We start from the raw sequence: 20821 nt of genomic DNA, 5'->3' as shown, positions 1-20821 counted from the left end.
AATAAATTTTGATTGCACTTTATAATTGAGGTAATTTCATTACCCTAGCCTTTGTGTATATATACGTTTAGGAGTAGATGACTATGACTTAATGTGTGAATATAAAATATTTTAATATATCTTATCCTTGAGAAAATTTTACCAAGATATTTATGTTGTTTTGAAAAATATAAATTTGCATACATACATATGTTCATACCATGCCCAATAGTCCCACATCGCTTAGGAGTTGAGGTCAAAAGCAGTTTGGAAACTCATTTCTCATTCCACCCTTTAAGACGCCTTTTAAGAATAAAGTTGTGATGAAGCTCTACAGTTCAAAGCGAACAATACCTCAAATGCATGGTGATTGACCCTAACTGTGTTGGTATCGCGCAGCGGAATGACTAAACAATGGTAAAAAATCAAGAGGGGGGGTGAATTGGATTTTTAAAAAATCTTGACAGGTTTTAAAATTTTTCTCAAAATTTAATTAATTAACTTAAAGTATTAGTTACTTTAAATGCAAGTGCAGATAAATAAGGAGTTTAAGGGAAGAAGATGCACACTGATATTTATACTGGTTCGGATCAAAAGACCCTACGTCCAGTTGTTAATCTCTTAAACAAGGAGATTAACTCAATCACTATAATAATCAAAATTACAACAGATTATATAAGAGAAAAGATTAGAAAAAACCTCTCTTGAACAACCACAAGAGATGAACAAAACTCTCCCTGAATCTCATAGAGGATGACCAGCTTTCCTAGCAACAGCACAGCACTCAATCTTCTAAGAACTCACTTAGAAAAAGTTATCGCTCACTCACACTAGGTTTTTCAAGCTTTCTTTAAGAATCTCACAGCGCAACACTTTGCAGTCACAGCCAAAGAACTCTGAATCTTAAAAAGGTATATCTGAAGTTGAACTGCAGTTCCTTAAATAGAGTTTTCGAAAATTAGGTTAAGAATTGAGCCGTTATGTTCCAACTGCCAAGGATAATCGATTATCACTAAGGATAATCGATTATTCCAGTAGGTTTTCGAAATTTAAGTTAAAAACTGAATCTTTATGTTCCAATTGCCAAGGATAATCGATTATCACTGAGGATAATCGATTATTCCAATAGGTTTCCTGAAAAGTAAATTTTGAACAGGATAATCGATTATTTCAGGAGATAATCGATTATTCCAGTAGGTTTTCGAAAAATACAAGTTCTGCACAGATAATCGATTATCAATAGTGATAATCGATTATCATTGTAGTTTTTCTAAAAATAAGAAACCTTCTAGAAAGACGAATGTCATGCTGCTGATTTCTAAGTTTAATTAAACTATTCTACAATACACTTATTTTATTTTACAAGATAACATTTGCATAATTGAACACTTTGTCTTCATTAGTGCTTGATCATCATTCAAAATCACTCGACTTCCATCTTTTTGCCAACAAACCGGTGACACTTGGTGAACTTAGGATCGGAATATTGGTGTCTATTGTGGGCCAATAATAAAATTCTAAGACGATCCATCGGTCCCTTAAGCCTTCCATTATGGATGATCCATCATTCCTCTTAAACCTTGACTAGGGGGCTTATGTTCCTACCACGCTAAATAGTCTTACATTGCTCATGAGTCAAGGTTAAAGGCAGTTTAGATATTGCTTCCTGCTTCCATCCTCACAGGTCCTTTGAAGGACAAAACTGTGAAGGAATTTCAACCTCCAAAGCAAAAAATACCTCGGATGAGAGATGATTGACCCTAACGATGTCACTCAACGGACTAAGGATCAGAACAGTGGTGCCCACCATGGGGCCGATAACGAGGTTCTAAGATGAACCATCAGTCCCTCCATCGAGGATGAGCCCTCATTCCCCTTGCACCTCGATTGGAGGGCTTATGTTCCTACCATGCCCAATAGTCTCTCATCGCTTAAGAGTCGAGGCCAAAGGCAATTTGAAAACTCCTTCGTTACTTCACCCTTTGACGCCTTTTAAAGACAAAATCGTGACGGAACTTCACACTCCAAAATAGAGATATACATTGTGATTGACCCTAACGATGACACTTGGCAGACTTAGGACCAGAACATATGTTCCTATCACGTCCAACAATCCACATCGCACAGAAGTCGAGGCCAAAGGTGGTTTAATTCCTTCTTCCTTCCACTATCTAAGACGCCTTTTAAGGACAAAACTGTGACGAAGCATCACGTTCCAAAACGAACAATACCTTGGATGCATGGTGATTGACCCTAACGATGTCACTTGACAAACTTGTCGTTGAAACATTGACGCCCATCGACATTGGTCCCTTAAGCCCCCCATTAGGGATGATCCGTCATTCCACTTAGACCTCGACTGGTCAGTGTATGTTCCTATCACGCCTAATAGTTTCACATCACTTAGGAGTTGATGGCATACCCCTTAACATGGTCAAGCACTTTCATGAAGAGACAAAGTAATCTTTGCAAGGTGAAGCAAAGCTCTTCTCTTTTAGGCCACAATGGAGTATCTGTAGTAGATTAGGAATATTTAGGTCTTGTATTGAGGGTCAAGTAGTGTAGGTTCTTTTAGGTCTTGCATTAAGGGCATAGTAGTGTAGGGTTTTAAAAAACAAACTTGTTTACGTAAGGGGCATCATATGTGCCTAGCTTAAGCAATCCTTTGATGTTTAATTAAGTTAACCCTAGCTTAAGGTGGAGGGCGTCTCACACATGCCACATAACAAAGCCTTTAATAGAAAGTTCTCTTACATAGATAGTGGCCATGTGTCATTTTCCTATTGGAAAGGCTTTTCATAAAATAGCTTTATACATGGTAACTCATGAATAGTTCGTTTTGTGAGAGTGAAGATTGCCACATGTCAAGCTCTCATTCACCAAGATAGCATTTTTAGGTTTTGGTGCATGTTAGAATTTTAGGATTTAGACAATTTTACAGACACCGTACTCTTTAAATAGCGGTGTCTCCCCTAGGTATTTCTCACTTTGAGAATGATAGGGTTATGTTGCCAAAATTATTTTTTAGTCATACTTTTTCTCTTAATCACTTGCTAAACATTCCAAAAGGTCCCTCTAGCACCCATTTCTCTAGAGTTAGCCTAAACTCTCTTAGAGCTCCACAAACAACTTTCATCCCACCATTAAATCACCAAAACCCATAGCCATTTTCTCTCAACACCAAACTTCTTCGAATTCACCATCAACCATAGTCACCATTTCAAGCTTTGGCCCAACCTAGCTTCAAGAGGAGGCTATCATTTGGTATCAAGAGCTTTGGTTCTACAAGAGCTAAGTTTGTTGGTCCTTACCTGTCCTACTATTATTCTTTATGTTGTGTTCATGTGTTTTCCTTTCTTGTCTTGTTTCCAAATAAACTCTTCCACACAAAAACAGTGTTGGCAACAACCTAGGCAGTTTAAAAAAATACTACAACTAGCTCAATGGTCCAAAAATTACGTTTTTTATATCAAAAGAAAGCCCTTTGAGTCTAGTTTACAACAAAAAGTGAATGAATGCATTTGTAGTTCTTTGGAGATACTTATGAGAAAAATAGTCAACAAAGGTCGTATTTGCCAACATCAGCGTTTGTCATGGTTCTATTTTCTACTCCATCTTGAATCATTCGATTTTTGTGCTTAGGCTTCCATATTTTGTGTGCTTTTATGTTTTTTGAGTTTTTTTTTTCATGTTACCATTTGATCATCTCATGTTTGTTGGGTCATTTTTACTTTCAAATCCATTTATATTTTTTAGAGTCATGTTTAGTCCTTTTAATGTTATTTTCTTCTAGTTTTGAGCTTTCAAAAATCACAAAAATATATGTTCTTCTTTGTTTTCAAAACTACACCATATATCACTTTTTGAGTGCTTTTTCTTTAAATATTTGAGTTCATTTTTTGTCATTAAACCATTGGAAAATTCCTTGAGTTAAGTTTCCTTTATGTTTATTTGAGTTTCATGCCCTATTTTGATTCTAGTTGGTTATTCTTCTATTTTGTGCTTCTTGAACCTTTGAGCTACCAAAAGTGTTTTTAAAATTAGATTTGGTGTGGTAGTGGGGTGTGGGTTGTTGCTGGAAAAAGTGAAAAGAAAGAGACAAAAATAATGACAACATTAGGTACATGAAAAAGCAAGAAAAGGTAGAAAAGGAAAAACAAAAAGTGAAAAGTAAGAGTAGAAAAGGGGATCACTACCACTAAAAGTCGTGTAAGCACTATTATGTTGATTTGGTGGGATTTTTTACTTGATATATGTGCTCTTTCCAGCAGCCAAGCTTCATGCATTTAATGCAAACAAAAGAGTGTCCATAGTACACCTTTGGCTTAAGGCTTGCAAAGACAAAAAACACCATTTTCTACTCTAGTATTTTTTGTTTTGTGATCTATTCTAGAGCTTTTCTTTAGGTATTTATTTTGTGTGTCTAACCTTTGTTCTTAGCTTTTATTTTCTTGTTTGTCTCCTTCTTAACTCAGTTTTGTCATCCTAAAGTTCTTTTTGAAGAGTTTTGTTCATTTTTAGCCTTTATTTGCTTTATCCTTGGCATTCTACTCTTGCTTTTGGAATTGTAATGTGGTGTAGGAACTTTTGAGATTTGGCCAAGACTAGAGGAAGCCCTTGAAGGCATTGGAGACCTCTTTGGACCTCAAAGCTTGAGTTGGAGAGAAGAAGAAAAATGAGTGAAACACTTTGATGGGAATACACAATATCTTTGCTTGTATTGCAATTTTTGGATTTGTAATTTTGTATTTGTTTGTACTTGTAATTCATGGCCAAGTTAGGTGTCTTGGGGGAGTCATAGGTACTCGATCCCATATTCTAACTTGAACCTATAATCTCTTATTAAATTCGTTTTTAGTTAGTGAGGTTTGAGGGTTCTAAAGTGTCTTCTAACTCCACCATTAGGTCGCATAGTTTAGTTTAATTGCTTTCTTTTTGTTTGTAGTTTAGTATGAGTCTACTTGCTTTCAAACCTAATTCCCTTTTAGAGGTTATGTGTAAGAAAGCTTAAGGTAGCTTTGGCAAGGAAAGTCTTGGATTTGAAGTAATCCTTATTGATTCTCCTCCCTTCCCTAAAAGTAAATTCAAAGTTATTTTGCTTCTTAAAATCCCTTAAGGAATTAGAATTTGAAATACAAGTTTGTTTGTTGCATTACATATTTTTGAAAACTTTAAGATGTCTAAAACTCCTTCCAAGGTTCCCTCTTACCAAATTGGTAGTGATTCTAGTAAAGTGCCTAGTTTACAACATTTGGCAAAGGAACTGAAATCATTAAAAATTTGGCAAAAGCAAGAGTACATTTTGAAAGAAAAAAGACAAAGTTGAGAGAGATGAATATCTCACAACCTTGGAATAAGAGCTTAGGATACTTAATGCAAAACAAGGCAAAGTTCAAGAAGAATTGAGACAAAGCAAAAGTAAGAGCAACTCCAAAAGAAGCTCCCAACACAATACACAACTCACACACTGAGGAAGATAGTAAGATTTCTAACCAAGAAGGGAGCATGAACAAGAGCCTAGAGAAGTTAGGGTTGACCTTCCTCATTTCCATGGGAAAGAAAATGTAAAGGCATACTTAGATTGGGAGATGAAAGTTAATCAACTTTTTGAGTGTCATCAAGTGAGTGAGGAGAGAAAGGTTTCCCTAGCCACCTTAAGCTTCCAAGGGAATGTCATGTATTGGTAGACTTCCCTAGTGAGAGAAAGAAGACTCTCCAATTTCCCACAAGTTAAGTATTGGAATGACTTGAAAAGTGACTTAAGAAGAAGACATATAATAGGGAGATTATGGACAATCTCCAAAGGCTCCAACAAAGGAACATGAGTGTGGAAGAGTATAGGCAAAAGATGGAACTCTATATGATGAAGGTAAACATTATAGGGAAGGAGAGGAAGCAACCATTTCTAGATTTTTAAGTGGACTCAATCTTGACATTAAAGACAAAGTGGAATTGTTGTCATACCAAGACTTAAATGATTTGGTACAAATTTGCATCAAGGTGGAGAAACAACATTTGAGAAAAAGTTTTAAAGATCACCACTCAAGCTCATATGTCAAGAGAGACTACAAAAGGGAAGGTAAGGAAGTGTTAGAAGAAAAACCCCCTAAGAACCTAGGGAAAGAGAAAAACCAAGAGAAACAAAGGGAAAGAACATCATCACACACCCACACTAGAGACATTAAGTGTTTTAAGTGTCAAGGGAGAGGTAATATCTCATCCAATGCCCTTCCAAGAGGACCATAATCCAAAGGGGTGTTAATTCCTATAATAGTCAAGATGAAGAGAGCTCTAGTGAAAGTGCAGATGAAATTAAGAACAAAAGTGAGGATGTCTACCCTTACAATGGGAATCTTCTTATGATAAGAAGAACTTTCCACAATCAACCTAGTCACCAAGAAGTAACCCAAAGAGAGAACATCTTTCACACAAGATGTAAAATTCTAGAAAATACATTCTCTCTCATTGTGGATAGTGGCTCATGTTGCAATTGTTGTAGCACAAGGTTGGTTGAAAAGTTAGCTTTTCCTATCTTGTCTCATCCTAACACTTATAAACTTTAATGGATTAATGATGATGAAGGCATGGTAGTTAATCAACAAGTGGAAGTTAAATTTTCCATAGGGAATTTTGAAAATAGTGTGCTATGTGACATAGTACCTATAGAAGCTTGTCACATCTTGTTGGGAAGGCCTTGGCTTTTTGAAAGAGAAACCACACACCATGGTCATACCAATGAGATAACCTTCACCCATCAAGAGAGAAAAAATGTACTTCATCCTCTCACACCTTCTCAAGTGGAAGAGGACCAAGTACAAATGAGAAAAAAGAGGGAAAAATGACACTTGCGCACATAAGAGTGAGATCAATTGTTCTTAGTGTCAAAGTAGTACACACAAGTCCAAAGAGTGCCCCAACAAAAGAGTGTTCATGTTAAGGGCCAAAGGCTTGTGTAAAGATTCAAAAGAGGTCTTCTTTCCACCTTCCTTTAGTAGAATGGAAATACAAGACCAAATAAGACCTTGTGTTGGAAAAGGAAGTCACTCCAAAAACACATGGATTCCATACAAGGCACATAAAAGTTTAAAGAGAAAGGCTCATTGATCATTCATTTGATCCAAGGTGCATAATCTTTGGGAGCTACATGCTTTGGATGATTATTAAACTTACCTTGTCTCTTATTTTTTGTAGAAGGATATTTGATCTCGGTGGAAAGAAAGCCAAACATCTCCAAGAGAAGGAAAGATGAGAACTTAACAATTTAAAGATTTGAGGACAAAGCCCTTAATGGAAAATTCTCTTACATAGGTAGTGGTCATGTGTCATTGTCCTATTGGAGAGGCTTTTCATAAAGTAGCTTTATACATGGCAACTCATAAGTGGTTCATTTTGTGAGAGTGAGAATTGTCACATGTCAAGCTCTCCTTCACCAAGATAGCATTTTTAGGATTTTGGTGCATATTAGCATTTTAGGGTTTGGACCATTTTGGAGACACCTTACTCTATAAATAGAGGTGTCTCCCCCATCCCAAGAAGTTCCTCTAGCACCCTTTTCTCTAGTGTTGGCCTAACCTCTCTTAGAGCTCCACAAACAACCTTCATCCCACCATTAAATCACTAAAACTGAGAGTCATTTTCTCTCAACACCAAGCTTCCACGAATCCACCATCCACCATAGTCACCATTTCAAGCTTTGGCCCAACCTAGCTTGAGGAGGAGACTATCAAGAGTCGAGGCCAAAGACGATTTAAATACTTCTTCATCTTTCCACCTTCTAAGACACCTTATAAGGATAAAATCGTGATGGAATTCGATGCTCCAAAGTGGACAATACCTCGGATATATGATGATTGACTCTAACGATGTCACTCGACGAATTTGGGATGGGAACATTAATGCCCACCATGGGACCAATAATTTAAATATTCCTTCCTCTTTCATTTTGTGAGAGACCGTGGTAGGAAAAACATATATACTTTATTTAAAAAATAATCTCTTGTAATGTTTTATTATTTATTGTGTATGAGGGTTTTCCATATTAATATAAAAGTTATTGTTTGTGGGACAAAATGGAATAGTAAGTCCCCAAAGAGAAGGAGCAATGTAGTTTGAGACACTCTGAAACTTGTCACGTGTTGTTTCTTTATTGTTACGTTTAATAAGTCGGATGGTACCAACTTTCGTTTAGATGTGTTAGTTTGGTACCCGCTTTTAAAAATGTGTCAATTTAGTCCCAACTTTTGAAAAAGTGTCTTAATCAGTTCCCTTTCAGATAAAAATTACTAAAGTCGTTAACTTAATTCATGACTTTTACTACTAAATTTTAATATAAATATCAATACTTAATTTTGTAAGTAATTTTAAATATCAATACCATTAACAGTGTTAATAATTTTTTGCTGAAAAGGACCTAATTGAGACATCTTTTCAAAAGTTGGGACTCAATTGACATATTTTTAAAAGCAGGTACCATATTGACACATCTAAATAAAAATGGGTATCATCCTACTAATTAAACTTTATTGTTATATATTATTCGCTCAGCCTTGGCTCAAGTTTTTTGTGTTTGTGCTTCTCTTTTTACATATTTATTTAACACGGCCATTATATTCATTAATTCATTAATAGCTATTAAAGCGATCATTAAAAAATAATTTTAAGCAAACATGCATTTAACTTAACTAGGAAGAATAACGTCCACGAGGTTATTAATTGCTCTGGTTAAAATCTATTCTCATTAATGTCATAATATATTTTTTAGATTTTTTTTCCGAATTCAATCTCATCTAAACAATCGTTGTTTTTTTATTAACTAGTTTATACTTTGATTTTTGTTATTTATACTGCAAATTAATATAAGTGTTTTTAGCAGTCTAAAAACAGTAACATCAACAAGGTATTAAATGCTTTTGTAAAATATTCTCATTAATTTCATCATATATTATTCAGAACTTTTATTTTAATCTCCCATCTAAGCGAAGGCTTTTTAATTAACTCATTCATGGTTTGATTTTTGTTATTTATTGCACATATTAATTTAATGTAAGTGTTTTCGTAAACATATTTTTTTTAATGATAGAAAACTTAACATTTGTAATATAATTTGTTTTTATAAAATATTTTTCAAACCATATTCTATTCAAGTGCTAATACTATATTATGTTCATGGTTAAAGTTAATTACCAATGTTTAAAACATTAATGAAATAGAAAGATGAATAATAATATATGAAGACGGTGTCTTATTTTCACCAAAGAGAGTTTCTTCTACAGTATAGGAATAACAAGCTACATGACATGAGAGTACATTATAGCCCGTGTATGTCCACAGATATTATCATGTAAATCAACTATAGAAAACTTATGTAAAAAAAAACAATTGCCATTTTAATTTGTAATAAGAGACATTTTAACGTGTTTCAATTAACAATAAAAAATCGAAAGATCATTTACACGGTGTTCACTAGGACTGATAACATTGTTTGCAGTTATTTAAAGCGGTGGATTTGTGGACAAATCGCATGTTCTTTTCAGTTGATGTGCAAAGAAATGGAAGCGTGGATTTGCGGGATGACATCGTTATCTCATCTTTAATAAAAAGCGAGAATTTGAAAGTGATATGGGACAATTTACCAATATAACCCTGCACGTGGATAATTTTTTGCAATCACGTGAGTGTGGATTTCCCAGCTGCTTTTCCTTTTCCTGGCTACTTTTCCCTTTTCCTTGTGCTGCCAAGATTCATGATCGATGCACCTGAAGATTCCTGAAACACAGATATTCAAGATTCCACATTTGAATTTCCTTGGGTTGATTGGGTTTGAAGTTTCCCATTAAATAGGAAGGTTTGTGTGTGTGTGTGTGTGTGTGTGTGTGTCATTGTGAATGTTCGTGGAAGGCTTTGAAGTTGGACATTCCCCATGCTTGTCTCTCGTTCTAGTTCGAAGGTGAGTGCAGTGGTGGTGTTATGGATGGTGAAGGTTAAGGAACATGAAGTAATATGTTTGGTTGTGTGTGTGTGTGAGTGAACCACTATGTGTGAAGAGTGGAAGATGTTTGGGTGTGTGTGTGTGTGTGTGTGTGTGTGTGTGTGTGTGTGTGTGAGTGAGTGAGTGAGTGAACCGGTGTGGGGTGTGGGAAGAGTGGGTAGTGTGAGAGTGAGAGCATCGGTTACATAACCGGTGATATGTTTGTTTGTGAGTGTTTACGCACCGGTTACATAACTGGTGTAGTGATGTGTGTGTGGCACCGATTATGTAACCAGTGCTAGTGTTATGAGAGAGTGACACCAGTTACGTAACCAGTGTTGTATGTGTGCGTGGTGATTATTTTAACTGTTTTCATGTATGTTTTATGATATCGTAATTTCTTCACATTGTGAAAAAAAATTCTATTTTTATTACAATTTGGGAAACACTTTTTCACTAATTTAGAAAAGCAAAATATTTGCAGATGCCAATATACTTTGAACTTCTTAACTAACAAATTAAGTACAAATTTTAATTTTAATTTTAAAAAAAATGTCTCATTCATACAAAATCATATTTATTTATTTTAACATTTTATTTAATTTTTTAATTTTTTTAAATTTGTATTATTTAATTTTAATTATTTTTATAACATCAAATTACAAAATCATTCCATTTTTCCATTAAGGGTATTATGGTAACTTTGAAATTCTATCTATTTTCACAATGTTTTTATTTATCACATCAATCAAATCTCTCACTTACTTTCACAAAATTCATCTTCAAATCCACTCACTTTACCCTCTAAATCTACTTAACAAAACACATATTTCTATCTCCTCAAATCCACACAAATTCATCTTCACACCCTCCCCAAAATCCATCTTGGTAAAGGAACATAGCCTTAATTCTTCTTGGTTATAAAGGGAGAGATAATTATCTCTGGATGCCTTAATTAGTCTTATGCACGTCAAATAAGTAAATAATTAATTGTTTATTTTAACATATTTTCAACCATTAGTTCAAATGCAAAGATTTTGAGGGGGCCTTCTAAATAAATACATATAACTTATGGGAATGTGCACAACAAAGCTAAGCTGGCAGAAAAGTATGTTGGTGTAATGCAAACTTATATAAAAATTTATCACTAATGCAAACTTATATAACAATTGTTAGAAAAAGAGTTTTTATTATTCAAGTTTAGACTTGTCAGTAAGAAAATAGGGCTTGTTACAAGAGGTGTAAAAGCTAGAGTTGAAATTAGAAGTATATTGTTTGGTGATTTTGCTTTGAATTGAATCATCAAACTCAATCCCAGTGAAGCTTTTATCATATATTTTCTCAAATTAAATTAATTGTTTTTATTGTGTGAATTTTATTGCTTTCTTAGCCTTAGACTTATATTTTATTCATCAAAATATTTCCTTATTTGAAAATTCTTAACCTTTATTAGTAAATAAACATAAATTTTCTTAAACTACATTAGTCTCTTGGGAAACGATACTTGGACTTTCTACTTTATTACTTGTGTGATTTAGTATACTTATCAATCTCGTAACACTACACAAAGCATTAACTTCTCTATGTATCCTTCTCAATCTCCCCTTGAGATAAAAAAAAACTATCAATTACAACAATAAGTAAAGGGCACTCACTCAGCAAGAGTGTACAACAAAGGTCACAGGTTACAATTTCACGTAATGAAGGATATTATAACATTCAAGCTCTCAACCCAATTTCTCTAAGACACTGTAGATATGACAAATTTACTACACTTTATTCTTTCTCTTTTCTCTTGTTCATATTCTTCTTGTATGGCTCAACCTTCATTATATAGATATTTCTTCAGCTAGTCGTTAAGACTTTGAATAACATCTCTTCATTGCAATCTTCTTGATATGGAATGACTTGGTCAATTCTTAGACTTGATTCTTCTATTTGAATCTGAAACATCATTCTTCAAGACTTTAATTCTAAATTAGTTTATGCTTTTTAAGAAATTTTCTTTCCTTTTGTCATTGAGCACAAACTTTTTGAATTTTGCTTACTTCAACATTCACAAATTGTCATGTTATGGAAACTTTGTGCAACTTGATTCTACATTTGAATTGTTAGAGCAGTAATATCTTTTATTCATTCATCAGATATTTCTTAATATTAATTTCACTCAAACATTTGATTCAAAACTTTCTCCTTCCAAAATGATAGTATTCGTTGTAATTCATATTATTCAAATCTCTATTTCAAGCACTTGGATCAACATAATTCACATGATTAATAAAAGATCAACAACTTGTTTCAAACAATTAAAGCATACTATAAAGGTTTTAGTATTAAAGGTTGCCTAACACTTAGGTTATCTAATGACTTTAGTTGCTTTGGGTTGACTAATACATTGGTCGACTAACACTTAGGTCATGACACTTAAATTGTCTAATGACTTAAGTTGTCTTGGATCGTCTATCTCTTAGTCATTTAATGCCTTAGTTGTATAACACCTTAGTCATCTAATGCAACAGTGAATTAGGTTGTCTTGACACTTCGGTAGTTTAATTCAATCTACCTGATAATTCCTATCGTTAGACTCATTTATAACATCTTGACTCCTCTAAGCCTTAGACTCGTCTAATGCTTAAATTTGGTCTTCTCTTAAGTGACTAGTGGTTGTGATGTTGGGAAAAGAAACTTGGTGAGGTTAGACGATAATTGAGTGAACATCACAGGGTCATGTGTCTTTGTATCAAAGATAAGAAAAAACTTCTAGTTTTGGAGCACCAAAACTTCTAGTTTTGGAGCACCACTATTAGATGGAAACAACCATTTTATTTTTATATAAAAAAGTGTGTAAAATATAAAAATAAAAGAGAAAGAGCATTGGAGAAGTAAATTAAGGATGACAATACGGGTCGACCCGCCCCGTTTTGGCACGCCCCGCATAAGAAATGTGGGCTAATTTCTCTAGTCCACCTCGCATAATATTTGGGCCACGGGTTTGCAGGCCAGTCCGCAATCCACATAAGATTTTAATAACTTTATTTTTACTTAATTAAATCAGTAAAAATAATAATTTCTATAAGCCATTTTCTTAAAATAAGTAATATTTATACTTATATATTTTATAATTTGTATGTATAAGCCTATTGAAAATAAAAATGACTTTGAACTAGACTAAAATAAGAGAAGAAATGCGAATGAGGGAACTACTTTTGGATGGACTAGAGAAGAAATATGAATGAGCAAGTTACTTAAAAGAAACAAGCACGACATGTTGTGCTAGTGTTGCTAGATTTTAGAAATGTAAGTTAATGCGGGCTATGCGGGAAAAATGTTAGTCAGACTATCGTTATGCGGGATAGGCCTATGCGAGCCAACTGGCCAAAATACTCAACTTTCCTTACACTTTTTCTTGCATGTCTACGGGTCGTCCGCATGGCCCAACCTATGTTGTCATCCCTAGAGTAAATTGAGAGAGACACAAAAGGTAGACGAAAGCTAACAAACTCTATACAGCTTTCACGATTAGTCATTATGTAACAAGCTATTTATACAAAAAATACTATGCACATTTATGCATCTCTTCGTGCTATTGAAATTTTAAAAGGTTTTAAATTCAATTTGCAAAATGAAAATGTAAGACTAAAATTGTATTTCTGTTGAAAGGAGCTTACACACTCAAATGAAGTTTTGATGATGTCCAAAGCATCACTACTAGTAATAAGTTTAATCTTTTATTTGAGTAGATAGTGCATGCTTAGGATCAATGTAAGTCAAGCCTAGAACTACTTAGATCAACCTATCTAATCATGAATTGCATAAATATAAGTGTTATAAAATTCCTTAATGGATTAGCAACTTATCTAATTGATTATCGAAATTCACAAAAGCTACTCCAATCAAATTCAGCCACGATAATCGATTAGGTAAAATTCCTAATCCATTAATCTCACTAGTAGAATTCCCTTTTTTAAACAAATCACAAATTCATTTTCAAAAACAGGAAACACATAATTAAAAACCTGATTTGAGAGATTGAGAAAAGAGAATTCTTAAGTTTTTTAGAGAACTCTACTGAGTGTTCAAAAAGATTAAGGATGGAGTTAATCTTGGGAGATCAAGCTTGGCATTATGGACCAATTGTCATTTCTGCACAACAATAGGTGTACTCGTTCCTCTTCTTTTGAATTACATTTCTTTACATCATTATTCACTGTGTAGGTGGATGTCTAGGTTCAATTGCGTAAAGCATTGCATCTAGGGAGAGTTCTTGATTAATGAATCAAGTTCTTTGTGTCATTAGAGTCTAGAATTATTTAGGTGATCTTGAAACTCTATTGATTTAGTGAAAATCTTCTAAGTTTATATTGTTTAGAAGAAATTGGATATAGATTCATCTTGAATCAAACCAGTATAAAAATTGTGGCCTTCTCTCTTTCTCTTTATCTTTCATGTGATTCTTAATTATTGAAAGTAATCCATTATAATTGCAAAAGTTGATTGATTAACGAATCTGATAAAAATTAAAAAGTATTTCAAGAATTATTCAAAATACAAACAATCTTGAAATACCAATTCACCACCCCTTCTGATTGACATATATAAGACTTATCTGAATTAACGATTTCTTCATATTACATTCTTCATTTTCAAATTTTAATGAGTTTAGGACATATTTTTATAAATCAATGCAATCTTGAATATTGTTATATACGCATTATAAAGAGTCTCACTCTGAGGAAGACTCGTACTAATACACAAAGTTCATTTTGAAAACATCATCGTATCCAATAAATAACTTATATTAGAAAATATGTTTAAGGGTAATAAAGACCCAATCAACAATAGCCTAATAACGGTTTGGATGAAGATATTTTATCAGTTAAATTATATGTTTGTCGTTAATTTTAGATATACAAAATATTATATAATTAGAACGAATAGTCTTGATTTTTAGATTTCCTTTATTTAGTTTTCGATTCATAGAAGTAGTCTATAATTTATAACTCATTAGAGTATCATATCTATAAACATTGAAATCTAATAAATTTTAAATTCAATTTGCAGTGACTAAATATTTTCTGAAGACACATTGAAACTATACTATACAATAAGCATTCATTTTGAATCTTTTCCAACTTCACTACATCAAAGAGTGCCGAACAAAAAACCTTGAACTTGTGGAGGTGGAGAAGGTCTTAGAGGAAAGTATAAAAGAAAGAAAGTAATCATACATTTGTAAATTTTTACATTATAGAATAAATTACAAATATTTTTTTTTTGAAGGTTTAACCTTGTTAGCTCTTACTTAACTGCTCTTGCTTTTGTTCATTGCTATCATCAACTTTTGGCCTCGCATTCATAAGAACCTGTTGGTGAATCATGATTAATAATACACTATAGTACATGAAAATTAAAATGCAATACTTAGGATATTCGCATAAAACTTATAAAATAATTTGCAGTGAAATGTTTTACCTTCCTAAGCATGGTGTTCTCATTGATCAAAGTAGAGATACGTTCTTCTAAGATAGCATTTTTATCTTGCAACTCTTTGGCTCTTGCTTCCAAATCATTCACATAAACCTTCTTTCTTTCTCGGGCTTGTTGAGCAGAAACCCTATTTCGCAACAACCTATTTGCAAACATATAAAGGTAATGTATATATAGCTTGTGATAAATTTATACTTTATATTTTTTTTTATTTAAATTAGCTTTTAGAGAAAAAAAATTCTGTTTTTTTTTCATTTAAATTATCTTTTTTAGAAATATTTTCAGTTTTAGAAATGTTTTTCCTATAAATATATTTAATTATTATTTAAATTTAACAAATCAAGATTAAAATACTATAAGTATTTAATATTATGTCTATGTACTAAATACATGAATGAAATAAAATAACAATCATATAACATGTTTAATATCTCTCTATATTTCTTGTTTATCCAAAAATCCCAACATTTATCTAAAAACATTACAAAAAGTTTTCACATTAAAAAATTTGGTTAGAGAAAGTGCATGTACTACAAACAAAGGTGTGACCACGTAAATATATGTGTGCATTGTTGGGTATCCCTCAAACAAGTAATATTTAATCACTAGAATTCAATTTTTGGCATGTGTGAAAATCCGTGAGACTAACGATAGTCATATATGCTATAAATTAATATCACAAAGAAGATTAAATTTTGTCCTAATAAGTTATAAAATAATTGTAATAAGAAAATAAAAGTAAAAGATAAGGTAAGGTATAACTTTTTGGGTTAAATATATTTTTATCCCTTAACTTTAAATGAATTTTGAAATTAGTTCATTTTGAAACTTTGGACCAATTTAGTTATTCATCTTTCGAAATACGTAGATTTAGTCATTTTAATCAAATTTTGTTAGGTTTATTTGATGTTTCGTATGCATTTCACGATTGTATTTGAGTTGTTTATACTTTTTGACACATTTTTTCTTTAATGTTAAGTCAAATACTATTATGAAATGCGCTTGAAATGTCAAATAAATTTAACAAGATTTGATTAAAAAGACTAAATCCACGTATTTTGAAAGATGAAGAACTAAATTGATCCAAAATTTCGAAATAGACTAATTCCAAAATTCATTGAAAATTAAGGGGCAAAAAAACATATTTAACCCTAACTTTTTTTATTATAAAGCGATAATTTTCTCCAATCAGGTCAAATCGATTTATAGTTTGCTAAGATCAGTATCTTAAATAATGATTTGACGATACATTAAACCATAAATTAGTTTGGCTATAAAAAAAACTATGAGAACTTTCAAAACTTCTGAAAAATTCTCTACTTAAAAACACTATAACTTTTTATTCTTCATAAAATTGTAAATTTTGTATGGATAAAAAAATTATTTTACTATAATATATGTTAAGAAATAACTTGTTCGATATTTCCATATCAGTAATTAAACCAGATTAACATGTAATTTTTTTTACTTGTGGTACATAAATTAACTTTGGTATTTGATAACTTTTTCCATTTTGGTTCCTTAAAAGTTATATTTTTACTTTGGATAATGATATTCCAACAAAATTTTTTGACAAGAATTTGACACAGCTGACGTGGCAGGGGTTTTTTTAATTTTTAAAAAGGTTGGTCGCACGTGCAGCCGAGAGAGAAAGAAACTTAAGAGAAAAAGGGGGGGAAGTCAGGCGCGCTTCGTTGTGCAGTTTGAGAGTGAGGAGAGAGAAGGTCGAAAGTGAGGCGGTGGTGTTGTTGGTGCAGTGGGTATAGGGTTTCCGGCAACCATTTCGCCGGTGAGAAACTGAACTTTAGAGAGAGAAAGTTAAGAGAAAAGGGGGGGGGGAAGTGAGGAGGCGGCCGGAGTTCTTTAATATGACCACACAATTTCAATAACACCAGACGCCTATGTGGGGAGCAAGGAAGTTGTACCTGGGGAGTTCAAGCAGAGTTTTCTGAACAGAAGTGCAGGACGTGGACAAGAACGGAAAAAAAATTTGTTCAACCGTTATACCTATTTCATTGGTTAACAAATAAATTCCTTTGCGTCACAGCGTTACCTTTTTTGAAATTAATTTATTTCATATAATAGACCCACACAATTTATGCCTGGTACAAAAGCGGGGAGTTGGCCGTGGGTAAGTGGGGAGTACAGTATAACTTTTTTAACACTGCTTCAACATTCGACCTAAATTATTCTTAAGTAATCTCTTTCGACCTTTAACAATGTTCGTGCGCACTCACCACGCCTAATACACCAATCAAAATTCAATGACCGCAACTGGGTGGATTTAATATGACCACACAATTTCAATAACACCAGACGCCTATGTGGGGAGCAAGGAAGCTGTACCTGGGGAGTTCAAGCAGAGTTTTCTGAACAGAAGTGCAGGACGTGGACAAGAACGGAAAAAAAATTTGTTCAACCGTTATTCCTATTTCATTGGTTAACAAATAAATTCCTTTGCGTCACTTCAGCGTTACCCTTTTTGAAATTAATTTATTTCATATAATAGACCCACACAATTTATGCCTGGTACAAAAGCGGGGAGTTGGCCGTGGGTAAGTGGGGAGTACAGTTTAACTTTTTTAACACTGCTTCAACATTCGACATAAATTATTCTTAAGTAATCTCTTTCGACCTTTAACAATGTTCGTGCGCACTCACCACGTCTAATACACCAATCAAAATTCAATGACCGCAACTGGGTGGATTTAATATGACCACACAATTTCAATAACACCAGACGCTTATGTGGGGAGCAAGGAAGTTGTACCTGGGGAGTTCAAGCAGAGTTTTCTGAACAGAAGTGCAGGACGTGGACAAGAACGAAAAAAAAATTTGCTGAACCGTTATTCCTATTTCATTGGTTAACCAAGAACTCCGGCCGCCTCCTCACTTCCCCCCCCCTCCCCCCTTTTTCTCTTAACTTTCTCTCTCTAAAGTTCAGTTTCTCACCGGCGAAATGGTTGCCGGAAACCCTATACCCACTGCACCAACAACACCACCGCCTCACTTTCGACCTTCTCTCTCCTCACTCTCAAACTGCACAACGAAGCGCGCCTGACTTCCCCCCCTTTTTCTCTTAAGTTTCTTTCTCTCTCGGCTGCACGTGCGACCAACCTTTTTCAGTTTTTAAAAATTAAAAAAATCCCTGCCACGTCAGCTGTGTCAAATCCTTGTCAAAAAATTTTGTTGGAATATCATTATCCTTTTACTTTAGTTCCTATTGATAGCATCTTTTAAGTGATAAGTTGTTTGTTAAGTAATCATGTTAGCACGATGACAAGTAAATTTTTTTAAAATTATTTTGTTTGAAGGAAAAAAAAATTATTAATGTGAGGGAACTTCATTAAAATTTGCATTTCATATTTAGTTTGATCTTCTTCTTTTTTCAATAGCTAAATCAAAGAGGATAAAAATCTATAAAGGTATAGGGTTTTTTCTTAGATTTGTAATCCTCTTTGACCTTTATAGTCAAATAATGCTGAAAGAAAAAGAAAATATGCAAACCTACTTAAAGGAAAACAACAAACTTTGGTTCACATTGATTATTTTTTTCTTCTTTTAAATAAAATAATTAAGAAAATAAATGAATTAATTCTACTCAATCACAATTACTTAAACTCATCACTTAAATGGACAACTTATCACTTGACATATAAAAAGACCATAGCCAAAGTAAAAAATTTTAAGACCAAAATATGACAAAAAATATTAAAAATTGAGAAAAAATAAATGAAAATGTGTGAGGGTACCAAACACCCAAAAAAATGTTAAGCATACTTAATAAATAATATATTACTTAATGAACAAATTGTCACGTAACCAATGTCACTTAATAGTAAAAGTTAAAATAAAATTAAAAAATTTAACAATAATCAAAAACCAGTAAAAAAAATTATTAAAACATCATATACTAAATACTAAATAGAGAATAATATTTTGACCATATTTTTTTACGATCTAAGTAACGTCTTGTCATTAATTTTTCAATTTTATATTTTTTCATTTCTCTATATTTTAAAATTATTTAGACACTTTAATAGGAATAAGTTATCAAAATTTAAAATTTAGTTTTAAAAAATAATTTTCCATACTAATTATAACTAACTAAATTTTATAAAAGTGATATATAGAATAAGATTTTTTATTTATTTATACAATTAATGTATTATAATTTGGTTATACGAGTAATAAAGTTGAAATATCGGATAAAAATCATTTATGAAAAGAAATTATTCCAAAGATGTGAATGTGCGATATAATGTGTGTACTTATACCTCTTGAGACGTCGATGTTCCTTATCCGCAGGGTTTCTTCCTCTGCGACGCTTCCCAGGAAAAGCAGTTTGAAACTGAGGTTCTGTCAAATTACGTTGGTTAAGGTTACTGTTTGGTAGAGCTACTGCAGAATGAACATTAATGGCTGTGGTTTCCACATCTGGAACTGTGAACATATCTTCATCACTGTCTTCTGTATCACTCAATACTCCACAAATTAGGTCACCATGCGCATCAAAAGTCAAAACTTTCTCTTTTTAATCACGCAAAATAACTCAATTTTATACACCAACAAATTTTAATTTATAAACAACCTTTTTTTCTCTCTCTTAAAGCAGTTTTTGGAGAAACATATATGAATAAATGAGAAGGAGAATAATTAGTGTGAGAAAGAAAGAAGAATGTGTAACCTACCAATTTTGCTAGTCTTGTTGTGAAGATTCAAAGGAGGGAAAGTGTGAAGCCTATTCCATGAAGAAGATGATGAAGGTGGTGGTGGTGGTGGTGGTGGTGTTGGTGCTGATGATGATGATGCTGCTCCTCCTTCTTTAAGGTGAGAAAGGGTTTTTTCTTCACTACTTGGTCTTGGAAGAGCCATGTTTCTTCAGTGTGATTTTTGTTGGGAGAGGGAAAAAGTGTTTGTGTGTAGTACTAGAATGGGGCCATGTGTTTAAGTGTTGGATGGAACCATCTGATCCTAAACCATTGACGATGAAACAGAGATGGGATGGGGCCAAAAAGTTTGGTTCACAAATGAACACGTTGATGGACACACAACCAAACCTTTCGTTACATCCTCTTTTCCCAACTCGCAAAAATTACAAATGCTCTGTTTCTAATTCTGTGGTCCACTGTTTCCACCTCTGCATGCTTCTTACACGATTCTAAGGTGCTCTATTAAAGAAAAAAATAAAACGTTTGGAACGATACTATAAATATCTTTCACTAGACAAATTATGCTCGACCAGGTAATATTTTTATGAATAACAATCACGGTTTTAAAAATAATATTTAATCACCACTTATTATTACAATAATTTTCATTTCCCGTCTTAACAGGGAGATGCGGGACATTTTTTTATTTTAAGGTCGATTTTAAGTCAATTTTGTA

The 20821-nt window shown here is 33.1% G+C and overlaps 1 protein-coding gene and 1 pseudogene across 2 annotated transcripts; one reads left to right on the top strand and one right to left on the bottom strand.

Moving 5' to 3' along the window:
* Positions 1–5155: 5155 nt before the first annotated feature.
* LOC146882076 (uncharacterized) lies at positions 5156–7083 on the top strand (annotated as a pseudogene).
* A 7949-nt stretch (positions 7084–15032) lies between these two features.
* On the bottom strand, positions 15033–20500 carry LOC114166630 (transcription factor HY5-like). Of its 2 annotated transcripts, none has more exons than XM_028051383.2 (4): positions 20125–20500; positions 19711–19900; positions 15419–15575; positions 15033–15309 (listed from the first exon to the last, which is right to left on the bottom strand). In XM_028051383.2, the coding sequence occupies exons 1-4, from the start codon at positions 20306–20308 to the stop codon at positions 15238–15240; spliced, it is 603 nt and encodes a 200-aa protein (XP_027907184.1). In that variant the 5' UTR covers positions 20309–20500; the 3' UTR covers positions 15033–15237. The 2 variants fall into 2 exon arrangements, with proteins under 2 accessions (XP_027907184.1, XP_027907183.1); XM_028051382.2 differs by having other exon boundaries at positions 19711–19903; positions 20125–20461.
* Positions 20501–20821: the final 321 nt, after the last annotated feature.

Source organism: Vigna unguiculata, chromosome 10 (genome assembly GCF_037176805.1).
Source record: "Vigna unguiculata cultivar grain cowpea cultivar isolate G323 ecotype 2 chromosome 10, ASM3717680v1, whole genome shotgun sequence".
Lineage (NCBI taxonomy): Eukaryota > Viridiplantae > Streptophyta > Magnoliopsida > Fabales > Fabaceae > Vigna > Vigna unguiculata.
The sequence above is the reverse complement of the archived record's forward strand: the minus strand, read 5'-3'. Positions and strand labels throughout refer to the sequence as shown.